Genomic DNA, 17,250 nt, shown 5'->3' on the forward strand with positions numbered 1-17,250 from the left:
AAATGCCTGCAGGTAATTTAAAAGCCAGAAGGCATATTCAAAATAACAGCCCCAACTGTTCAGCACAGGGCATGATGTACCCAGGAAACAAGTCTTGTCTCATGTTTAAACAATTATTTATAAACAGTGTGATTAATTTCATTTCATTCATTTCTGGCTTTTCTTCTAACAGAGGGAGCTCTGCGTTCCTTGTTTAAGGAGCAGTGTTTAGAACACAGAGATTTCTATTGACTCATTTCTTAAGAAATGCTTATCAGGAGGCTGAGAAAATAACTGGAGAAGTTGTTTGCTTTAACCAAGATATGAACAATGTTATATCTACAATTATAATAACAACAGTTACAGCAGCTTCCGTGCATGGAGTACTTTCTGTGTAACAGAAGCTGGGATCAGCTCTGCACATACGTTATCATATTTAACCTTAACAAAAGCCCTAGGAGATGGGTTCTAATATTATTCCCATTTTACAGGTGAGGAAACAGAGGTCTAGAGATGTCTGGTCACATGCTAAAGATTATATAGATAGTAAATGACAGATCTCAGACAGGACTGACATCCAGGTGTGACAGACTCCAGCCCCTATAGCCATTATGCTACATTGGGTCCGATGCCCCTTTGTTTACATACCAAAGTTCACCTTCCTCTGAGTCAGAGACAGTGGAAAGGATAATGCTTTAGGCCTCAGCACTTTAGTCCAGCAGTGGGCATCCTGGAGGACAGCTTAAGCCACTTGGTTACCAAACTTTTGCAAGTACACTCTGCAAACAGCACTAACTTTTCTAACCCTGAGTATCTGATGAGGCAAGTGGAGCTCTTCTGATGTTATTCTCACTGTTTTCCTGGTGTGATCTCAACAAGAACAATGTTTTGTGAGAGCCGCTTCAGGTTGGGATTGGGGAAGGACTTGAGGACAGGGCCAGCTTCATGGGTGTGTGACCAAAGCAGTCACACAGGAACCCAGAGCTTGGTGTAATGTTCTGCTTGTCCTCATCCTGGAATTCTCAATAACTTTATCTTTGAACTTGTGAACTGTGAGGGACAATGAAGCATGCATGTGAGCAGAGATGACACGTGCAATATGTGTGTACACCGTAGTTCCTTGCTGCCTCTCACGTTAGTGATGCCCTGTGAGCACAGAATTCTGGTAGACCAACCATACATAAAGAGTTACTAAGACTCAAAGCAAACACAACGTGAATACATAATGTATATTAAAGCATTTTCCTTTCTCCCATCGTTTTTCTGTCAGCAGCTTCTGTAACATGCTTACCTTATATTTGCTGAGTCTTGCTGAAGTCCCACAGATCAGGGGTCCACTACAACACTGCACTCATGTTTCCTATCAACACATCTATGACTGAGTAAGCAGATGGCTGGTGGCCCTGAGAGCCCGTGTTTTCCATTTGAACCAGAACTTGCCAGATGCAGAAAGAAGGCAGTGATTTTCTAAGAAAAAGGAACCATCAAGGAACCCTACCATGTCTTTTCCACATGCATTGCTTTCCTGTATTAGCCAAGCACTTACGTTGAAAATACTGACATAGAAAGAAAGGATATGATAGAGCAAATCATGGTTCTTTTCTCTTCAGTCCTTCTTTACTCCTCAGTAAGCTGAAGGGAGAATGTTAGTAGAATGTGTGTGTATCAAGAAGTGAAATAAAAACAGCTGCGTTAGTTTTGTGCACTGTCTGGTAAAAATAAAATACATAAGCATGTCTGAACTACAAAATACAATTTGTGTAATCTGTACAATTTTGGTGACTCCATATACAAGTTAAATGCTCTTATTTTTGCATTTAAAACTGTCAGTGCACAATATAAAGACAGATGGTAAATTTTCTGCTAATACTTTAAAATTGCATTTTGTTTTTCTACTAGAGAAAAGGTAAATAGCAAATAAAATACATATGACAAGTTGAGAGAAAGACTGAGGAGGAAAGAAAAAGGCTTTCCATCTTAATGCTTTTAACAGAAATGTGTTCCTGCCCTTTGAACCAGGGGCCCCACATTTTCATTTTGCGTTGGGGCTGCGAATTATGCAGCCAACCCTGGGGAAGACTGGGGGCCAGAAGGCAAGGTCATGCTCACCCAGCCTTGGTTTACCCAGATTAAGTCTGCTTTGGCTCAAAACAATGAGGCAAATGTTGAATCCAATTGTAGCCTCCAAAGTTCAAGGTAAAGGCCAAAAAATGGCTTTTAAATGTCAAACAGCTTTGCAACATTAGCAGAAACCTCTAAGGATCCAAAGTAAATCAAACCTAAATTATTTCCTCATCCATGGGTAATCTTCCAATCTACTATGTGAAAACCTTTACTTAATTAAGGGGAATTCTGATGGGGTGAAACTAAAAGTTGGCAAGTGTCTACACAGTGGAAAAACAAAACAAACAAAAAACTATTCCAGCTAAGGAATTAACAAAAAAAATTTTTTTAATGGTGAAAATTTATTTGAGTATACACTGTCCATGTGAACAATAGGGTCCAGATAGGGTCTGATAAGGGCATCCATTCATTCATTCAGCAAACATATTAACTGAGCAATGTGCTACACCCTGGGGGAACTTTTGGGAATAAAATGGATGTTATCTGCCCTCAGGGACTGACAGTCTGACTGGGAGATAGATAATAAAGAAGTAAACAAGACATGAATACAATTATAAATTCTGATAACAAGAGGCAATAATGACCTGAAAGAGTTTTTTTTCCTTCTACTGTTTTTTGGGGGAACCTCATTCTCTTTGCCTCTTTCTTACTTTCACTTTTTCCCTGTCTTCATATTTTTCTTTATTGATTCCACATATAAATCTGAATATACTAATCTTACGCATGGAAATGTCAAAGACTTAATATAGCCTATCCACTAGAATCAGTTTATTTATTATTAAGCTCTGGTGGATAACAGGAGTTAATAAGTATGAGGGAAAATATACATTGTTTCCTTCGAGAGAGAAGGTTCAAATTGCTTTAGAGCTGTTTTGTCCATTGGAACTTTTTACGATAAATGAAATAGTCTACATTTGTACTGTCTAATCCAGTAGCCACTTACAATATGTAACCACTGAGCTCTTGGAATGTGGCTAGTGGTTACCCAATTGGACAGGGCAGGTCTAGAGACCTCCAGGTCAATGGAAAACCTTTTCATCAGGGGATTGAGGGTGGAGGATGGAGGATGACAGCCAAGAGCCAAGTTAGATAGGTAAGAAGTTCTTTGGGAAGTGCTTGAAGGAATGTTCAGCCTTCTTAGGAATCAGGTGAGTGACCTAAGTTTGAGCAAGATCTAAACTTGGAGAACCAGGGAAGATACTGAAGCCTGGCATGAGCAGAGAAACCCAACCACAAAGCTAAACTTTGCATGTAATCTCTGCTTGTGCTACCTAACTTATAAATAGTCTGCTCTTACAACATACTTATCTCTCCCATGAGGACCAGAGCTTTGCAGTTAGGAAAGCAACTGCACATCTATTACCTTGTTTGATTTTCACAGTGAGGTAGTGAGATAGGCAGGATAGGAATTATTTACCCAAGAAGCCAAAACTGGAATCCTCAGTGGATTTCACGTAGAGAAAAATCTCTGTCTAAAGTTACTGTCAGCATCCCGAGTCCCTACTCTGCCATGGATCGTCAGAGCTAATCAGCATAGAGACGGCTAAATAGAAGAGAAACTAGGCCAGGGGAGAAGGAACAGAAGCATTCCTTCATTCCCTTGTCAAGTCTTATGATGTTCCAGGTACTTTACTAGGCTCAGAGGATACAGCAGTGAACAAGACTGGCAAAATCCTTGGCATTTATCCAATGAACAAAGAACTCCAGAATCAAATCCCTATTTAACCCCAAATCAAATCAATATGGCTTATTCCTATCACCTGTCACCCACGTGACTCTGTGTGGTCACAGTCTATATGTTCACACTATGCCTCCCAAGTGGGGAGTATCACTTGGCTTGAAGAATGACTGAGCTGAGGCCAGGCTTCCAAAGGAATATTCTCCCAAATTTTACTGGTTAACATCAGATAAAATTATCATGTTTCTTCCTTCTGTCATTTGGATTTTGTACACACAATGTTGAACAGCAGAGATGACAAGGCATCCTTGTCTTATTCCTGACTTGAGTAGGAAAGCAGCCAATGTTTTCTCATTAGGATATTTCTTCCTTTCTCTGCTGTTATGTTTGATGTGAGTTTCCTAGAGTGGCAAAAGTAACTTCTATGAGACTAAGAGAGACGTTGGCAGATGAGGAAAACATAGTTATAGAATCAGGTTAAAGATGTGACAAGGAGAGAGACGCTGGCTCCAAATTCACTAAGAATCAGTTCATACACAGGATGAACCTGTTAGAATCCATTGTCCACATGCTGGCATAATGCCTCTTTCTTATATATGTGTGCATACAAATTAAAATAGCCCCTAGAAACATTTTTATGACAATAATTCATGTTTGGAAGCTATTTTTTAAAAAGACTATGTACCCGGGACTTCCCTGGTGGCACAGTGGTTAAGAATCCGCCTGCCAATGCAGGGGACACGGGTTCGAGCCCTGGTCCGGGAAGATCCCACATGCCGTGGAGCAACTAAGCCCATGTGCCGCAACTACTGAGCCTGCGCTCTAGAGCCCACGAGCCACAACTACTGAGCCTGCGTGCCACAACTACTGAAGCCCACGCGCCTAAAGCCCACGCTCTGCAACAAGAGAAGCCACCGCAATGACAAGCCTGTGCACCGCAATGAAGAATGGCCCCGGCTCGCCGCAACTGGAGAAAGCCCGCGCATAGCAACAAAGACCCAACGCAGCCAAAAATTAATTAATTAATTTAAAAAAAAAGAAAAAAGGACTATGTAACGTACATATCTATAGGACAAACTATTTCATCAGCCAACCAAATGGTATCTTCACTTCTATTTTGATTGTGGGCTGGATATTCCCAAAGAAGACAATTATCCAACAGAAAACAACCGAACACAACTGCAGACATCTCTGCTACTGTGTATAATTAGTACAATCTGAGTGATCAAAGTCCTCTAAAAATGTCTTGCAAAAGCATATTTTATTTCACTGGCTACCCAACTGCTTGCTTAATAATAAAATGTCATGTAAGTCAAAGGGCTATGAGGACAGGACCAAGCATGGGAAACTTACTATTCTAAACCACTGAGGCCAGACTAGCTTGTTTTTAATTCAACCTGGAAAAGTACAATTCCTTTCTCTCAAAAAGATTTTAAGAGAAAAAAGTTCATAGTCTCATAGTGCTGCCATGAACTGGCTTTCCTCAATGTGAGTCTTGGGTTGTAGACTAAGTCCTCTATACTTTTTAGAGCCTCAGGGAAGATTAAAAAAAAAAAAAAACCAGATAATTTTCAATTTTGAGCATGTGAATCCTTCATAAACCTGAAGATAATCATGAAGATATTTCATCAGCAAAAATGTACTGATCATTTGATTATATACTATTTTGCAGATACTGTGTGAGGGGCTAATTGGTACATGGAGAAAAGAAAGCCATAGTTTCTACCCTCAAGGAATAATTGGCCTTATAGCAGTCAAATAAGGAACTCTATAATCAAAAGCAGCACAAATGCCATGAAAAAGAGTACTGTAAACAGGCCACTGCCATTCAGAAGAAGTAGAAAAGAACAAATGATCCAATTGAAAAAATGTGAAAAGGGTGATTTCTATAGTAGAGTTTAGTCTCTATCCTGAGGTGAGCTACTATTAAATTGATTATTTCTTTGAATAGTCAACGTGTACCCAGGGACAGGAGTTAATCTGAGATTACTAAGAATAGGGCCATCTGATCTAACCTTAGTTCCTTTATAGAAAAGAGATTGAAAAATGCCTGGATTTGAACAAGTTACTAATCTTCACGGTTTGCAGACAAGATAGAGAAATATAAGCAGGATGGTAGAGTTGACGGATTGATAAATATTTCACCAAATTTATCCAAATAGTCAAGATAAACATGAGAAGTGGTAACCCTATTCCTAACTCTAAGTGGGCTGGACCAGACTGAACTCTGGAATCAGAAAGACCTACATCTGAATTCCAGCTTCATCATTTACTACTTGTGTGAGTTTGGGCCAGTTACTTAACTCTCTCTAAACCTTGGTTTTCTCATCTTTAAAATGACGATAATTATAATACCAAATTCTTTGAGTGTTGTAAAAATTAAATGCAATGATGCATTCAGAGTTCTTAAATACAGTAACTGGCACAGTCTTTTCTGGAATTATGTTAGGAATCATAATCATTATTAATATGGAAGGAGGTCTCTGGTGGCCTGCCCAGTACTTTGTCAATAGATGCCTTGGATGAGGAAATTGAAGGCACACTTATCAAGTTCCAAATTTTATATATGCAGCTATAAACTTGTTCAGGCATCATCTTACATTTCTGTGATTTATATTTTGCTCCTATGGTTGAATTTTACATTTATTTCAATTTAACTCTATATTTCCAATACTGGCTGATTGGTTCTCCTTTCTAAAATCTTTAAGTCTGCCTTCTAACATGTTAGTTTCCTATCAGAACTGCAAAAAAGTGCCTGGATTTAGTAACATGGTAGATGATAGCTCTACTTATGGAGATAGGGAAGACTCAGGAAATTTGCGGTTGGGGTACGAGATATAGAAGGATTCTGTTTTGGATGCATGAAATTTGATACTCCAAAGAAGCACATAACTGGGGTTGTCAAGGAAGCAAACTGGATCTTGTGGTCTGGAGTTTAGAGGGCAGCTATGACCTGGAGATATTAATTAAAGAGAGAGCTGACAGCATGACAATTGTATTTAAAGCTATGGATGGTTAAATCACACCAAGTGAGAATGTAGTTTGAGGAGAGTATCAGGAACCAAGCCCTGAAGAACTCCAACATTGAGAGGCCAGATAGAGAAGGAAGAACCTGTTAAGGATTCTAAGAAAGAGTTGCTAGTGAGTTAGGAGGAAAACCAGACAAGTATGGTGTTTAGGAAAATTAATGTGGAAAATTTTTCAAGAAGGAAGTGAGCCAACTGTAAGAGGTCAAATAAGAATAGTTTTTTCAAAATTTGAAACTTCTGTAAGACAAAAGTTAACCAAAGTTCAAAACCAAGCAGAAGATGGGAGGATGTATTTGAAAATTATATAACAAAGGATTAATATTTGGACTATAATAAAGAACATCCAGAAATTAATCAGAAAAATAGAACAAAGTTGTCAGATAAAGTACCAAACATATGAAGGTGCAGTCAATAACTAATTTAAAAGAGGTTCAATCTATCAGATCATCTGGGAAATGCAAATTAAACGAAAGAGCATATTTTAAATTAGTATATTAATAAAAGATGCATAGTATCCAGTGTTGGTGAGGGGAAGGAGTAGCAGATACTCTCACACCCTGCTGATGAAAATGCAAAGCACTATGGTGCTCTGGGAGGTCAATTTCATGGTAAGCATAACATTTTTAAATGCACATACATGTCAATAGTGCGATTTCACTTTTGGTAGTTATCTGAGAGAAATAACGGCATATGCACAAAGAAATGTGTTCCAGGGCATTAAAAATAGTACAGTTTGTAACAGCAAAAGATTGGAGACACCTACATATCTGCTAATGGGAAATAATTAAATAAAATTTAATGTGTATTTTTAGTACAGAAGATTATGGAACGGTTAAATAGAATGAGTTAGATTTATATGTTCTGAGGTGGGATGATCTCTAAAATACATTGTTAACGGATAAAAAGCAAGGTGCAGAAAAGTACACACAGCACGGCTCTATTTATGTAAAATGAAGGGAGAAAAATCTATGAATTTGTATGTTTTTATGAATGTTTGTAAATGCACTGAAAAGATTTCCAGACTAGTGGTCATTCTTGTCTCTGAGGCTAGGGGTAGGATTAGCAGGATAAAAGCTGATTTTACTTTTCATTGTTTTGGTTTTATATTTCATGAACTCGTGAATTTGTTGATGTCCTACTTGTGGGACTTTTAAGAAAAACACACATTTTCCTTAGATTGTGTTAAGTTAAAACAGTTGATCTGGAGAATTAATTTTATGGTTTGTTAATTTACCCATGAAGCAACATATTGGGTTATTTGTTATGTAGCAGGAAATAAAACAGGCAGGATTCCTGTCCTGGCAAGGCTTACACTCTAGTGGATTCAAGTTTCAAATACTTTTCTCTTCTATGTATAGGCCATCCCCACTCTTATAAGATTCCTCACGCCCACAGAAAAACACCTCAGACCAACTTTCTTTACTTCTCATGACCTCAGGAAGAAATAAGTGTAAGGAATAAAGTATGAAGAATATACACATAAGCCATCTCTAAACTGCCATCTCTGCTTAACAATCATGCTGCAGATTTCCAAAAGCAGCAGGGATAAAATAATATAGTATTAGTAAAATAGGTTTCTTGGGATGCCCTAGAAACCCTAAATTCTTTCTATGACTGTTTCTACGGGAAAAGGCACCAGTTCTAAACAACTGACTTAGTAAATGCACTGCTGGAGCATACTCTGTAAGTAGTCGGCAGCCTGTACTCAGGCACCTGCTAAGCTTAAATAGCTAAAAACTCGCTGGCACCCGCACAGAAGTTCTTGTACACACACTTTGCTGTTGGATCCTTTCTATGACACTGACGAAGGCACAATAATTAAGAAAGAATGACAGCCTATAGGAGTATCCTTTGAGGCCTTTCCACCAGCTGGAATCTCAACATCATACTAGGCTTTAGCTACAAGTCTGCCCACACTGGTAGCAGAAAATTGAATTCATGCTTCTGAGCAGTCTCTGAGGCAGAGCACTGACATTTCATAGCAATTCCTATTTTTTTCTTCTTTTCTTACATATGCAGATGAAAAGTCCCCAGTTTTCAGCTGCCAGAAGAGCTAAATATTGTCATCATCAGAGAAATTAAATGCTTGTCTCAAAGAAGGAACTGCTCTTTGGAAATTCCTGTGCATCTCAGGGCAAAGGAAAAAACTGTCATTGACAATTCATCTTTGCTACAGGATGAATGTATTTATCACACATAGCTTTCCACAGCTGAGAACAACTCTAAGCCAGGGTAGCAAGAAAATTCTCAGTTTGGAAAGAGGCATCATGCCTAGTCACTGAACTTCAAAGTTACTCCCACCTCCGTCAACCTATGTGACCTTGGGTAAACCACCTGACCTTTCCACACTCTTTCATATTCCATTTCCTTCCTCATGCTGTTCTCTCTGTCTGGAATGCCTTCCTTGACATCTCCTCCAAGTCTCAAATTCTTATAAAATGCTGTTCTGTGACGTTTTCCCTGATTCCCTTAACCAAATCAGCTTCTTGCCTACTCATATCCCCACTCTACATTGTCCATACTTCCAATATATCATACATCACATAGCATTACTATTGCATATTTATCATTCTATTTATTTTAGTTTATCATGTTATTTTACGGCCATCTTAGGGTATCAGGTTATATGCTACTATTCACATTAGTAGTATTATGAGCACTTACTATGTATCAGGCCCTATATGAATACATTATCCCTGTCATAAAAGCCTTATAAGATGGGTATCATTATTATTACCATTTTTTACAGTTGAAGAAAATAAAAATCAAAAGGGATTATACAAATGATTAGCAGTGGCACTGAGAGTCAAAATAAAGACTATTTTACCATGCTTTTAATCACTACCCTAAAATACTACCTATAAGTAGGAGTAGATAATATTTACTAAGTTCTTACTATGTGTCAGACTCTGTACTATGTGCTCTACATATATTAGCTAATTTGACCCTCAAAAAAGTCCGCGATGTAGAAATCATGATTATGATTTTCATTTTTTTTTAATGAATTGAAGGTTCAGAATGGTTTAATGACTTGCCCCAAATCAAAGAACTATGGAGGCTGGATTTGAATGTAGGTCATTCGCCCCCAGTGCCTGAGCCCTTACCCACTACTCTATTCCATTAACAGATGGCAGAATTTTTTTTTTTAACCTTTGAAAGTACTGCACAAGTTTTCAAGAATAATCTATCTGGAAAACAGAAAACTGGAAAGTTACCTCTTCTGAGTCCTGCAAATGAGCAAAATCTAATAAGCCCTGAAGCACTCACCTTAGCACATGTGTGGATCCATTAATGGTCGTGGTTGAACAGGGGACAGTCTGGCCCAGAATGGAAGGTCTTCGGTAGCGTTCATCGTCACAGCAGAGGATGATGAGGAAGGCACGTCTAAAAGACTTATTCAAGAAGGCGTAGAGAAAGGGGTTCAACCCAGAATTGATGTAGCCAAGCCAGAGGAAAGCGGTCCACACCTGCCCAGGGACAGTGTAGTCTACGAATGGATCCACAATATTGGTGACAAAGAATGGAGCCCAGCAGAGGCAGAAGCAACCCATGATGATGCACAGGGTCTTGGCTGCTTTGGTCTCTGTCCTCATGCGATGAGTGCTATGTTGGTCTGCTGGCTGGGGCCTGCCCTCTGAGGGGGCTCCTGCCCGTTGTAACATCTGGATCTGGTGGGCATGCTCCTTAGCTGTGACATAGATGCGATAATAGGCCAGCACCATGAGGAGAAACGGGATGTAGAAGGCCACCACAGAGCAGGTGATGGCATAGGGCTTGTTGACCATGAAGATGCAGTACGTAGAGTTAGAGTTCTTGTTGAACTTCCTTTTTTCTATCTGAGAGTTAGAGGGAGAGAGGAAATGAGGAAGGAAGGGAGAAAGGGAAGGAAAAAGTGAACAGGAAGAAGCAGGAGGGGAATGAGAAAAATTGTAAGAAAAGGAAAAGGATAAAAAAGAAGAGAAAAGGAGGGTTTGGAAAATAGAAAGAAGGGGAGAAGAATAGTGAAGGAAAGGGAGGGATGAATAAAAGAAAAAGATGAAGGGAAAGGAAATAAAAAAGAAGGTTTATCAGCAAAGCTTTTCTTTTTCTTCTAATAAGCCTATAGCACATAGAACCATGATGGCAGAAAAGGAATATACTTTTGGCTGCTTTGGGTATTCTTACATCTCAGTATTTCCCATATAAAATTTAGAATCAGCTTATCAACTTCCATAAAAATCTTTTAGAATTTTGATTGGAGTTAGAATAGAATGACTGAGGAAAAATAACATTTTTTCAGTGTTAAGTCTTCCAATTCACAAACATGATAATTCTTTCCCTTTACCTAAGTCTTTTAGAATTTCAGTAATATTTTACATTTTTGTGTAAATGTCTTACACATCTTTTGTTAGATTAATCCTAAGTATTTCTATTTTTATTCTATCGCAAATAGTACTACATTAAAATTCTTATTCCTAATTGTCTGTTGCTAATACACAGAACGCAGTGAAAATTTTTTGTATATTGGCTATGTATCCAGGAACTTTGTTAAATTAGTAACTAATATTTCATCTTTAGATTCTTCTGAATTTTTTCCATGAATACTCATGTGATCTGCAAATAATGACGATTTCACTTCTTCCTTTCCAGTCTTAATACCATTTTCCTTGCATATTGAACTTGATAAGACCAACAGTACAATACTGAATAAAAGGGGTAATAGTGGACACCATTGTTACAGTCCCAGTTTCAGGAGAGGAGCTTTCAATATTTTACTATTAAGTATGGCACTTGCTGTAAGTTTTTTGTCAATGCGCTCTGTTTGAGAAAGTTCCCTTCTATTCTTAGTTTGATGAACTTATATATACTACCAAATGTAAAATAGAGAGCTAGTGGGAAGCAGCCGCATAGCACAGGGAGATCAGCTCAGTGCTTTGTGACCACCTAGAGGGGTGGGATAGGGAGGGTGGGAGGGAGACGCAAGAGGGAGGAGATATGGGAATATACGTATATGTATAGCTGATTCACTTTGGTATAAAGCAGAAACTAACACACCATTGTAAAGCAATTATACTCCAATAAAGATGTTAAAAAAAAAAAGAATAAATAAAATTTCTGTGTATACTTACACATTCATCATCATGAAAAAAATTATGATTGCATATTGAATTTTGTCAATGCATTTTTGGCAGTAATGAGATGATCATGTGGGTTTTCCCTTCTTTCTTTTATTCATACAGTGAATTACATTGATTGTGTTAAATTCCTGGCATAAACCTCACTTGTATTGGATACTGTGACATACTAGATCCCTCTTAAGAATTGAAAGACTTTTTTTTCCACCTATAAACTCTGCCTGCTGACAGCTCTTAGTTACCAGCCTTCTCTAGAAATAGTCCTTGGCTGAAGAGAGCTGTGTAACCCAATGACTCTTCCCTTCCTGAGGTCAGCATGCATGCAGTGTGAATATACACATGAATAGAGATATGTATCATGTATATTTTGATACATAACACACTATTTCATTCATTGTGTACACATTTAATATCCTGTCCTATAGTATTGATATATTGTAAGGTTATAGCATATCCTCCTATTGAATTGACATTTTTAATCATTACAAAATCTCTTTTTATCTAAGTATTACTTGCCTTAAGTCACAGGAATCTAACTCTATATTTCACCTAGGAACAAAGATTCATGATTCGCTAATTCAGTATTTGCAGCAACTTTATAGACCCTAATTACCATGAATAACAAGGATCAACTGTACATGTGTTATGAACATCTGGGTTATGCTAGTTTCTCTCTAGGCAGGTTCAATGTGCAAATGAGTAAAAAAGATATGAAATGCAATTATAATACCATGGAGCAAATACTAGGCATGTTAATAGTAAGCAGATGCCCCATTCAGTTACATGAAGTAAACAGGGGATGCTTCTATCTCACTCTCACAAATGAACAAAATTCCCTAGGTCATTCCCCTTGAAAATTCTACAGCAGAAGGTAAGAGTGCTGTACCCTTGTTACAAATTTTGATGCACAGAAGCTTATGCTTCCAAAGGCTTCTCCATTAGGGATTAAGTTTAGCACAAACATAAGAACATAGACTCTGGAGTCCAGTAAGCCTGGGCTTAGATATAGTCACCACCACTCCCTACCAATGTGACTTAACCTCTCTGACCCTCAGTTTCCTGAGGACAATGACAGGATTTACATATACCATTACTGTGAGGCCTGAGAGAGATAATAATGATTAAATTAACATGGGGCTAGGCACACAGTAAGTGTTCGACATTTGTTGGCCATTATAATTATTATTCTACTGGTTATTGGAAATTTGAATTTCATTTCCCCCAAGAATGATAAAAATGAAAGTTTGAAAGAAGAGGGATAGGATTTAAGAAAATATCCATACAGTCTCCCTTGTACGGATCCCCTTTCACTTCTCCACTCCTCTGTGCCCAGCATTTCTTTCAGAAGCCCAAGGAACTCTCGTTCTGACATACCACATGCAAATCCTGGCCCAGCCTTGGTTTGGATATCCTTTCCTGGACAAAGAATAAGGCAAGATTAGGGGCTAGGAATGGGATGGAGAGAGGAAGGGGCAGCTCCTACTCTGACTGGTCCTCTTGGGCCAGAGCTCACTCTCAATCTCTCCTCCCCATTCCCCTCCCTACCACAACACGGTCCTGGGATCCATTTTAAAGTGACTGCCTGACAACTTCCTCAGGGAATATATATACCTGCTAATGGATCCAGACCATAGCTTTCGATCTTCATTACAAGTTTGATACTAAAAACATAGTATGTCAGAGCTGGAAACTCTTCATGAGCATCCAGACAGGGCTTGGCAGACGCCTGGCACCTGTGCCATGTGCTGTTCTCCTGCACCACTGGAAGACACTGTTCCCACTGAGGACCCATGAATTTTCTCATCACAGCCCTTTAGGAAGTGGGTCAGGGATGGAGCTGAGCTCAGGGTCCAGTTCTCTCGACTCCTGGCCCATACGTTCTCCAGAAGCCCCCACCTCCATGACAGGCTTTCTGTGGGTCACTGTAAGCCTCATAGGGTCTCAGCATGAAATGAGATGAAGGCCTCTTGGGGCACATCACTTCCCTCAGGCTCTGGAGTATGTCTGCTAAGCTCTGAACACCTGTTTTGCTATTCAATAGCTGTGCGACACTGGGCATGTTACTTCACTTTTTTGACCCTGAGTTTTCTCATCTGTGAAATGGGGGAAAAGTATTGTAATTTTCCCAAAGGGATGCTGTCAGGATTATATGTACTTAGTGTACTTTCTGGCATACGGTAAGCTTTGGAAAATGTTAGCCTGCTTTTTTTGTTGTTATTGTTGTTACTCAGACCGCTATCAGGATCTTTCTTAGAATATCCACCTAACCTGACATTGTTTATTTAGAATCCCAAGCAAACAAAGTTAGTCAGACAGTAAACCAGTGGGGTCTGCACGAGTACTTACCAAATCAATTATGCCAACGTTATTCCAGCCTTGCATTATAGGGAGAAAAGAGATAAACATGGGGATGACCCAGCAGCCTCCCAGCATTAATGCGATGCGCAGAGGGGTCATCTTGTTCCTATAGACCAAAGGCTGGCAGCAGATGGCATAATACCTGGAGAGGGGATGGGGGGGTGCCAAGGGAAAGGATGGATGAGAGGGAGAAGGAGGGAGCATAATTGATGAGAGAGAAGAGGGGAGAAGGATGGAGAAGGGCAATAAGAAGAGGAGATATTGGGAAAGAGGAAAATTAGAGGGGAAGGTAGAGAATAAAAATAAGGAAGGAAGAGAAAATAATGGGGGCAAATGGGGTGAGTGGGTAGTAGAGGAAGGGAAGGAGGAGAGAGAAGTGGGAAAAGAACAGAGGAAAGAAAAAAGCAATGGTACAATAAGATATCATATTGGTCAAAGAGTTTCTGCTATTATAAATATAAACTTTAGATCATACCTATGAGAACCAGGCATTGGTCCCATATCCCTCTTCCTCTCCCAGTATCTGAGAAGCTCAACATATACCTGAGGGTCTGCTCAGTCTCAGGCACGGATCCAACACTACCCTCATGCCTGCCTGGGCATTTTAAGAGCTTCTGTCCACCTCTCTGGGCCTCAGTGTCTAGACATATGCAGTCCTCTTTGATAACAACTTGAGGTGACCCAGGGTTGGCCCTATATCTGAGCTCTAAGAACAGTATCTCAAACTTGTCCCCATCCTCTTGATCACCTACCTATATTGAGGTGATGCTCTAAGTCAGTGCTCTTTTTTTTTTTTAAAGCTATTTTAATTATTTATTTATTTATTTATTTATGGCTGTGTTGGGTCTTTGTTTCTGTGCGAGGGCTTTCTCTAGTTGCGGCAAGCGGGGGCCACTCTTCATCGCGGTGCGCGGGCCTCTCACTATCGCGGCCTCTCTTGTTGCGGAGCACAGGCTCCAGACGCGCAGGCTCAGTAATTGTGGCTCACGGGCCTAGTTGCTCCGCGGCATGTGGGATCCTCCCAGACCAGGGCTCGAACCCGTGTCCCCTGCACTGGCAGGCAGATTCTCAACCACTGCGCCACCAGGGAAGCCCTAAGTCAGTGTTCTTTAAATTGTGGTCCAAAGATTCTGCCCTTCTCCCCTGCATCAGACTAACCTGAGGAGACCTACTTAAAATGCAGATTCCAAGGATCTCCTGAATTAGAGCCTGTTAGGGAGGAATCTGGAGTTTGCATTTTGACAAGTGGAAGTCATTACTGCTGTTTGCTAGGTATGTCCAGTTCCCCCTTTTGGGCACATGCACTTCCTGACCTCCTTGTGGTTGAGTGGGGCCGAGAGACTTGGCCGATGAGTCATGAACAGAATTGACATGTGTTACTTCTGGGCTGAACCATTTAACTGTTTCTCTGATGCCAAGAATGTCAAGTTCCAAATATTTCCTGCTCCATCATTTCCTACCTACTGGTAGAGACCATCTCATCCCCATTTATCAGGGTCTGATCCTTCTCATGGGACTCTCTGCTCACGCCTTCCTGAGCCCAGATTCTGCCTACAGTGCTAACCTTCTTCGTATCTCCAGAGAGAGGTGCAACTTGCCAAACTCAATGATCTGGTCTCTAACTCCCAGACTGCTCTTTGTATGTTGTTCCAGTCATGGAGATCACTACTTCCATGCCCAGGAAGTTCACTGAACTGGCAACAGGCAAAATACCATGGTAGTTCTATCAGCCATTTGTCTTTGGAAGAGCCAAAGAAAAAATGCAAAGAGACAGCCTGGAGACTAAGCCTATTCTTTAAGATTTTACACCATTTAAGGATGAGCCACCCCCTCATACCCCTCATTTTATGCAGTTCACTTTGTTAACTTTTACCACCTCTTCCTTTCTTTTCTTAATTCAAAGCATAACTAATAGAACAATGGCTATATTCTTTGAAAAGGTGGTGGTAGGATGAGTTGGGAGAGAGGGTGCAATGAGAAGGAGAGCCTAGTGTTAAAGCATGAGAAGAGAGTGCCTCAGGCGCTGCAAGGGGATTATATCCTTCCCTACAGGGCATCAAAGAGTAGCTAACCACATTGTACCAGGGAGCTCCCTGTGGCCAGCAAGACAGGGTATCCTGATCTGGACCAGAGTATAGAACGACAGACCAAATAATGGGAGAGGGAATTACTCAGGAACTAACTTTCTCTATCTATAAAACTGACATGGTAGCCAAATCTAACTAAAGGTAACTCAGTAATGGAAAGAACCATGATTAGCTGGAATTCTCTCCACACTCATCGCTTATATAAGAAAGGCAAATTATATCACAGTGGCAAGTTTTTCTGAATGGCTGTATTAACAATCATCAGAGGCTTACTAACACAGAGTTGATGAATTTGGAGTACATAAAAATATACTTTTTTTTCAAATTTTGCTCCCTTCCTTATTTCCTGCTAGAGGGCCTAGATTAGATATTGGTTTTGTACATTTACCATTTTTCCTCCTTTTTCTTGGTAATAGCATCCCAAATCCTTTGGGAATTCTCTTCTCTGTTGCTGTCATGTAGTTGGGAAAATAAATGATGGGACTGACTTTTCCAGCCAGGGGGTGACCCAATCAGACTTTTTCCTGGGACTCTGAATGTCATGCAGAGTGATGCAAAAATGGGAAAGTCAGAGAAGGTTCCTCTATTCCCACAGCAGCTACCTGGTGGGGCTGAGAGTAGCTCCTGCTCCTTGGATCTTCGGGCAGTCATGCTTTTGCCCCTTTGGGTCCTCATTCTTTAGCTCTTCCTTCAATTAAATAAGTCACCTCATATTTTCCCACAAAATTCCCTTTTTGCTTAAGTTGATCTTATGTGTTGAAGTGTGTCCCCTCTCCCAAAAGATATGTTGAAATCCAAACCCTCAGTGCCTTGGAATACGGCCTTATTTGGAAATAGGATCTTTAGAGAGGTAATAAAATTAAAATGAGGCCATTAGGGTG

General features: G+C 39.9%; 1 protein-coding gene across 7 annotated transcripts in view; it reads right to left on the reverse strand.

Moving 5' to 3' along the window:
- HTR4 (5-hydroxytryptamine receptor 4) overlaps nt 1-17,250 on the reverse strand; it is a 394,426-nt gene that overhangs the window by 42,231 nt on the left and 334,945 nt on the right. For 5 of the 7 annotated variants that reach the window (XM_068536144.1, XM_068536142.1, XM_068536143.1 and 2 more), the window contains 3 exons: nt 14,271-14,424; nt 13,299-13,340; nt 10,078-10,646 (listed from right to left, as the gene is read on the reverse strand). In XM_068536144.1, coding sequence (XP_068392245.1) covers nt 10,078-10,646; nt 13,299-13,340; nt 14,271-14,424 — 765 coding nt within the window. The remainder of the gene's footprint in view (nt 1-10,077; nt 10,647-13,298; nt 13,341-14,270; nt 14,425-17,250) is intronic. The other 2 variants (XM_068536146.1, XM_068536145.1) reach the window with 1 other exon arrangement.

Source organism: Eschrichtius robustus, chromosome 2 (assembly GCF_028021215.1).
Source record: "Eschrichtius robustus isolate mEscRob2 chromosome 2, mEscRob2.pri, whole genome shotgun sequence".
Classification (NCBI taxonomy): Eukaryota; Metazoa; Chordata; class Mammalia; order Artiodactyla; family Eschrichtiidae; genus Eschrichtius; species Eschrichtius robustus.